The sequence below is a fragment of the Elaeis guineensis genome, chromosome 4 (genome assembly GCF_000442705.2).
Source record: "Elaeis guineensis isolate ETL-2024a chromosome 4, EG11, whole genome shotgun sequence".
NCBI classification, from domain to species: Eukaryota; Viridiplantae; Streptophyta; class Magnoliopsida; order Arecales; family Arecaceae; genus Elaeis; species Elaeis guineensis.
Window position 1 is genome coordinate 107,033,302 of NC_025996.2, and position 8,119 is coordinate 107,041,420.

Here is an 8,119-nt window from a genome sequence, read left to right on the forward strand (position 1 = left end):
GCTTTGAAAAATCGACAAGAATATAGTATTGATTATCATGAAACATTCGCTCCAGTTGCTAAAATGACATCTGTTCATACTGCCATTACCTTAACAGCTTCCCATAGTTGGCCTATCTACTAGATGGATGTCAAGAATGCATTTCTAAATGGTGATTTGTTGGAAGATGTGTATATGAAACCTCCTAAAGGGTTGTCCATTCCTTTCTCTGATTCATTTTGTAAGTTGAAGTGATCTCTCTATGGTCTTAAACAAGCTCCTAGAGCATGGTTTACTAAATTTCGAGGAATGATTCTATAGGCTGGATTTCAATAAAGCAAGTTTGATCCCTCCATGTTTTTACAAATAATAGCAAGTGGGATTACTATTCTACTTGTTTATGTCGATGATATATTAATCACAGGAGATGACTCTCATGGTATGCAATATATACAGCAAATTTTACGTGACTCATTTCAGATGAATGATCTTGGACTTCTTAGTTACTTTCTTGGTTTGGAAGTTCATCAAACTACTCGAGGTATCTTTGTCAATCAGCATAAGTAAGTACTTGCAGGATCTCATTGAAATTGCTAACTTAACAAATACATCTACAATGGACACTCCTATGGAAGCTAATCTAAAGCTTTGCAGTGATGAGGGCAATTTGCTCCCCAATCCTACTCTTTATCGGCAACTTGTTGGCTCTCTTATCTATCTCACTTTTACTCAGCCTGATATTTCTTATGCAGTAAATATTGTGAGTCAGTTTATAACCTCTCCACATCATCTTCATGTTGCTGCTCTCTATCGCATTATTCAATATCTTAAAGGTACCTCCGAACGTGGACTTTTTTTCTCTCGTGGGTCATCACTGACTTTAACTGCTTATGCTGATGCTGAATGGGGTGGTTGCCCCAACACTCGTAAATCCACAACTGGTTGGTGTGTCTATTTGGGACAAAGTGCTATTAAGATTGCTGAAAATCCAATTTTTCAAGTGCTTATGATCAAAAACTTATTTTACTTCCCCATGTGTCGTCCAAAGATTAAATTGCTGATATATTTACCAAGACTCTTTTTTCTTGCAGACATCAATTTCTTACTAGCAAATTGTTGTTGGTTAATTCACCACCATCCATTTAAGTGGGAGTGTCAAGGATATCAAGAAAATTCAATTTTCTTGATTTTAAACTGTAGAATAATATTCCTAAACCAACCTGATTATATATTCCTTATCAGCTTTGATTTTCTCATGTAAATATCCCTTAATTGCCTGATGTAAATATCCCTATAAATTAGCTTGATTGTATATTCTATATTTATATTTTACCTCTATAAATACATGGCCTGAAAACTCAATTGAGCATGCAATTCCAAAATTCTCTATGTGCTCTTGATATTGACACCCCAAGCATGCCCTTATACAAAGAAAAATAAAGGAAATAGGTTGCAGATCTATTTGAGATGGTGATTAAGGAACTAGTTCACTTGGATTCCAAGACTACTGAGCACTCAAATAATTGGTTACCTTGACTGTATCGAAATAGAAGTGATGATAATGACAGTTACAAGCTTACAGTGGTGATGGCTTAGGTGTGCAGCATTGGAGTAGTGGACATAGGAATGAGGCAATGATCAAGGCAGGGTTGCACATGACTGATAGCCATAGGTTCTCAACCCATTTACTAGCAAGTGCTAGTTCCATCATGTCAAATGGAATACAGACCAAAAAGCATGACATCAAGCTAGAGAAGATATGATATCATATAAGAGAGGCAGCAGAAATGGTCCTGTACACGGTATTGATAAGACTCATTACATGGCACATCAAGTATAGACATTGATATTTCAAGATCTAAGGCATATTCTTTGTCCCATGCTTCATATTCAAGGGGTTACCATCCTCCATAGCCCTAGCCAGATTAGGAATCATTGTTTGTTCCTCCTTCTCTAAGATGGCTAGCCAGCCAATATTAGAAATGGGATCAATATCAGGTCAGCTACTTAAGAAAAATAGATCATCGATTGCAGGGTGGGCATAGTATCTGGATGGACTCACATCTTTAGGACCTAATTATGAATAAGACTCGAACATCTACGACGGGCACAAACATTCACATGTGACTTAATGCATGTACCATAATTTACATTAATTTGATGTAAGGCTTTTTAGCCATATTTTATTAATTTCTCACAAAATTTATTAAATTTGCAAATGGTTTCATGCTATCTAAAATAGTCTCAAAAGTTTGAAACATATAATAAATAAACCATAAAAGCCCGACATTTGAAATTCAAATATCTTGAAAAGACATTACAAAACAAAACAAAAAGGGACAAAAAAATGCATTTTGGCTGAATCGAAACCTGACTGGCACACCAGCTATGTATCGCGTGTCAATACAAAATGGTATGGCATCCCACCAACCACATACCCAATTTTAGCCAACCTTCATAAAAAAAGAAACCATAAAGGCTTCATTTCAATGTTCACAGCAGGAAGTAACATAATTTTTTTTCAAAGAAAATATAAGCATAAAAGGAGGATCTCAGACATGCTATTTTAGAAGTCCTTAAATCATCCAACTTTCAGAAAAGTGCCCATTACAGATTATTCTCAACATCTTCTGCTACAAAGGTTTAGATGTTTATAGCATATTTAAATAAGAATAGGAAGAAAGATTAAACCTGCAGTTTTGAAGTCCTTTAATGTTATGAAACAACTAGCAGCTATTTCTGCTTTACCAATGGATTCATAAATCTCAGCAGCCTTCTTAAGAGCCGTCTGACCCATTTCAAAATTCAGAGAAATAATACGATCAGCATGAGCACGAAGACCAGCAGCCTTGGCCCACTTTTCTCTGTAATCATCTCCTGCCCGTTCAAAGCACATTGTGGCCATCTCAAAGTTCCCCTTGTTGAATAACTGCACAAACAGCTTTACTACGATTAACCAGAATGGAGAAAAATTCAATTGGTGATCATGAAAATAACACAAAGCAAAATAAAGAAAATTTGAACACTTTGGCACGAACCCTGATACCACATGACCGCCACTCTTTGGGGCTGCTTTCAGTACACATAGTTTCTACAAGAGAGCTATCTAAGTGTCTCACTTGGACAAGACACAAGCTCTTCCAATAATCAAAAATTGGTTGAGAGTATTCATCAGTTGTCTCACAAATCCAGAGCCTCTGTCTAGTACGAGCAATGGCGACATAGAGCTGCTTAAGTTCTGAGCATAGTATACTGTGCCTAGCCTCATCGAAACAAGGAAATGACCCTGGAATTGATTCATGCAAGAAATGTGCTTTCATATATCCATAAATTACTCTCCACTGATTTTTCAATGGAGAAGCACCAAAAAAAGTTATATAATAATACATCTTGCAAAAGCAACATTAGATATGTAAGACAAATAATAAGCACAAAGCATAACAAAAGAAATCTATCACTTATTACCTGAAATTCTAATCCCTTGCACTCTATAATTGTAAGCACAAGAGCCTGTTTCCCAATATGGTCCGTGATTTGCTTCTTCGTACATTCGTCGCGAACTAAAACAATCTGTTCAGCTCCAAACCCTTTCATGGTACCACAAAACCTTCCAGGACTCCCAAAGATAGTGATGATAGCATCCTCATTATTTCCAGAGTTAAGTAATACTGGGGCTTCTCCATATACCAAACTAATTTCTAAACTTAATTTGTAAATAGATAATGGAAAAACTCATAAAGCAGATCCACTATGCTCTGAGCCAAATTAAGAACACTAGCATGAGTACGAAAGTTTTGTTGTAATTGGAAGTTATCGGAGATATGTGGTCTTTTTCCCCTTCTTTCCTCCTGAAATCTACATCCAAATCCCGAGAGGAACTCCTTATAAAAAAGGGCCCTTACATCTTCGAATCTAAAATCAACGCCCCTAGCAATAGTCTGTGCAGTATCTCCAGCAAAAACAAAACCTTCTTGAAAGTTTCTAGTGACATGCTTGAAAAGTGCTAGTTGTCTCATAGTGAGATCCTGGACCTCATCAATATAAACAAAATCTACCTTGTCAATCATGTAGCTTTCAAAACGTAGTCGGTGGTGAAGATCCATCACCAGATCAGATAAATCAAAATCCCCACTAGCTTGTTTTCTTTTCTTATAATCAAGAAATATTTCATATATCATTTCTCTTTTATCCCTGCTCAAAGTGGACACCCTCTTCTCAGACAGCATGATATAATCTTCCTTGCCAAGTTTGACATCATGGGCCACACCGTCCTCTAGTCTACCTTTAATATGTAAAATAATCTGGGTAAAAACAGTAGAGGGATCAAGTTTCCTTGTCAATTTCTTGTTGAAATGAGGCCAGTATGATCCAACAAAGCGCTCATAGTTGACTTCCTTGCTGTGGATGACCGCTTGTAATGCAAGAGATTTGGTAACTCCCGGCACAGCTACAGGAACCTCCCTTGTACCATAAGACTTATCAAAGTATGAGTTTGTCATAGTGCCATCAAGCATCAGCAGAAACTTTTGGAATGTTATGATAAGGGGATAATGATTTTGTTGCAGATGATGAAAACTATCAGGTATATCCAAAAAATCTGCAATATTGTCACCTATGTCATGCATATGAAGCAAACCGATAGCATCTGGGATGTCTTTACTAGAAGCAAACCTGGACATAAAAAAAGATTAACATGAGACTAATAAAATTTATCAACTGACAGAATAAAATTCTAACACTACCACCAAGTGAACAATATTTACCACAACAAAATTGTTTGCAAATTGCTTTTATACCCAGAAAAATGTCTTGAAAAAAATTACATATAACCACTAAATTTCTTCTTGAACATTCTTTTGATTTATGACATCCTAGGAAATGAAGCTCCAACACCAAATCCATATTAGAATAGGAGGGAACATGTAAGATCCAAGTTTGCAAGTTAAAATTTGTCTTTGTGGACTGTACTGCATTTAACTAAAACTACAGCCAAAATGAGTAGCAGGGTTCACAAATAATGGAGTAAAGTTTATCTAAGAGATGAAGGATGAAATACAGAGGTTGATTGATCAAAATTAGTTAGCTCAAGCGAATCGGGCTCAAACCAACGAGCCAAATTAGGTCCTTAGATTAATCAATTTTACATATAAGATTTAATTGATTTGATCAACAACAATTGTATGATCATTAACTTAATTGATCTGATCTTGATCAACACTTGACTCAATTTGACCAATTACTTAATCAGATTAGACCCATATGACTCAAATCAAAAATCTTAAATGCAATCCCATTACATGATCTAATTAATAGTTTTCCCATGACCAAAATCCTCATGCACAAACACAAATTTTAGATTCTAAAATCATATTTCAGATCTAAATTCTTTACATGAAAGTAGATTTTAAAATATGAAAATAATTTTCAGATTTTAACATACAAAGATATATCATATATATGCATGTAAAATTAGATTTAAGCAAAATTTCAGATCTAAGCATATATCATATATCTCATGTATCAATCATGGATCAAATTAAAAGCAAATTTATGATCTAAATATGCAATTATATATCACATATATGAATCAAAATTCAGATTATATAAAAATTTTAGATTTTATGCATGCATCTATGTATCACATGAACATGAACTAGAACTCTTTTTAGATCAAAATTTAGATCTATACATGCAATTATATATCAACTATATATTTTAAAATTAAACCCAAAATCAAATTCTAGATTAGAAGATTCATCTATACATCTCATGTATCAAGAAAAAAATCTGATTTTGAAATATTTTCAAAAATATGTATCTCAAAATTCAGCATATGAAAACTGTGGCTCTGGTACCACTATTGGAATTCGGGATTTGATGCATGCATATGTGTTTCAAAATTTTATTTTCTAAACACCACGACAGAGAACAAAATTAAAAAACTTTTAATCTGAATTATGCATGCATGAAAATATAAAACCACATGGATCTATTTCATACGCTGAGATTCAGATTGTGATCAAATCACATATCTGTTTCGTAATCTTTTTCTTCAAATCTGGATCTGGAAGATAAGAGGTTCTCTCTTAGCCGCACAAGTATCCGGCCTCTACGAGTATTCACTCGGGATCAGCCTGGAACAACCCTCTTTAATCTGAAGTTTATTCTCTAAAAATTCAGCCTGCTGAATCTAAATGAAGTCTGGATCGCGATCAACGCTTGATCTTTTTTCTTGATCTTTTTCTTCTCCTTTTCTCTAGAGTTTCTCTCCTTGCTATGTGCTGCTACCAGATGCTAGAAACCAGCAAGAAAGAGGCATCCAACAGCCTTTGGGCATGGGACTCCTTGGGACGCGCATCCCAAGAGAAAGGAGGTGTGGATGCCCAAGGGAAGAGAAAGGGAGAGGAAGAGAGGGCGTGGGATTTCTCTTTTGGCATGTGGGATTACTGGTTTGAGTGCTCTAGGGACCTTAGGGGATGTCCCTTTAAATAAGCACAAAGATTGAATCCTATTCAATCTCATAATAAAAGTCCTACTTGCATTGGGTTTCCTATTAACTTAAGTTATCCAACTTACTTTAGGAGACCCTTTAGGCATCAACAATTGGAGCCCTTGCACCCATAATTAGACACCCCAAAATACATCCAAGAGACGCCCCATAGGAGAACTAAAAGCCCTCTAATCAATGGACACGCCCAACTTGATCAAATCAAGGTGGCGCTCAAGAATAACTATCAAAAAAATTAATTAGAGACTTGCACCCTTAATTTATATAATCTATAACCTTAGACACCTAACAATTGGAGTCTCATGAATCTTATTCATGAGGTTATTAGCAAGTAATTAAGTTGGAATTATCTTATCAAATAGGTAATCCTAATGGTAAGAGGAATTGTGAGACATACAATGATCTCTATCATCATATCATTGAAATTTTTTTCAATGGATCGAAATAATTTCACTCTAACATAGCAAGGGTTGTCGATCCAGAACAATCCTAGTGAGCTCTCACAATCTACCAATGACACCTAGCAGTATGCAGTGGCAATCCAGTAGAATTGAATGAACCTCTTGGTGTAGTTAACGTGTGATTTAGTCCTTCTATCGTGAGTCCCAACTTGATGGCAGATCATGAATAAATCGTCAAACCTCATCATCAGTCATATGATAGATTTGATTAGCTCAAGTTCAATTGTGATTTCTATGAAAACTTCTTTCCATCAATCACACTACTGTGGCCACAGACTCTTGGACTTAGCCTCTCAAATCCCATAGGAGTACTCTCTATCAAGGTCGATAGATCCTATCTTGATGCACACCCTACTCCTACAGTGGACCAACTATCGCCAACATCTACTACAATGGCTCATTGAGACCCATATTTATGTGTCAGTCAAACTCCAGCAGCCTCACTGCGAGTAGCAGTATCATCTCAAGTCAAAGGACCAGTCACACAACTCCAGCATCGAGACAATCACTGAGATCGAATAGAAATCCAAATGATCTCTCGTATGGTTATGCTCAGTACTAGTTGTTCTCTAACAACTATCCGCACTTGTCGTCCTGTGTCTCTACACAGTTGATCAGAAACTCATCTATCTCGAAGAAAGCAATTTGTGCGCCAGTCTATCCGGATCTATCACCGTCCTCATGATGATCCTATGACTGGGAGCATTTAGAAATTAAATATATGTCTCTAATTCTTAATACCTTGAGAATATGTATCGGAACTAATTTCATGGATGATTTAAAGACACATCACACTTAAATGAAAAAAAATTGCCCTTTTATTGATCATATCAATATATTAAGTACAAAATTATGCCCTAGATTTATTATAATATGTCAGCCATATTGACTTCTAGGACATACATCTAACAGGAGCCTCATATATTGGGATGCCTTTTTGATAAATCAAGCAACAAAATAATGTGAAATTGTATTCTTCAAGAAAGGCGGAACCGTCCCAAACTATTCCAGCAACATGTTAAGGCGGTTCCAGCATTCAAAACAAGATACTGGAAAAGAGGGGTGGGAGAATGAAAGAGAGGAAAAGAGTGGGAGGGAGGGAGGGAAGGAGAGGGAGAGGATGAGAGAGAGCCTTCGGAGGCCGTTGAAGGGCCGTTGCATCAACTGGAGA

General features: G+C 36.1%; 1 protein-coding gene across 1 annotated transcript; it reads right to left on the reverse strand.

Moving 5' to 3' along the window:
- Positions 1-2,596: 2,596 nt before the first annotated feature.
- On the reverse strand, positions 2,597-4,563 carry LOC140857556 (uncharacterized). Its single transcript, XM_073256732.1, has 3 exons — positions 3,445-4,563; positions 3,018-3,265; positions 2,597-2,908 (listed from the first exon to the last, which is right to left on the reverse strand). The coding sequence occupies exons 1-3, from the start codon at positions 3,527-3,529 to the stop codon at positions 2,642-2,644; spliced, it is 600 nt and encodes a 199-aa protein (XP_073112833.1). The 5' UTR covers positions 3,530-4,563; the 3' UTR covers positions 2,597-2,641.
- Positions 4,564-8,119: the final 3,556 nt, after the last annotated feature.

What these genes read in the sequence shown, in the direction of transcription:
- LOC140857556 (XM_073256732.1), bottom strand. Translation starts at nt 3,529, where the DNA reads ATGTACGAAGAAGCAAATCACGGACCATATTGGGAAACAGGCTCTTGT. An exon ending in GCAAGGGATTAGAATTTCAG is followed by an intron (nt 3,266 to 3,444) that starts GTAATAAGTGAT and finishes AATCAATTCCAG; the next exon opens with GGTCATTTCCTTGTTTCGAT. An exon ending in GGCGGTCATGTGGTATCAGG is followed by an intron (nt 2,909 to 3,017) that starts GTTCGTGCCAAA and finishes CTGTTTGTGCAG; the next exon opens with TTATTCAACAAGGGGAACTT.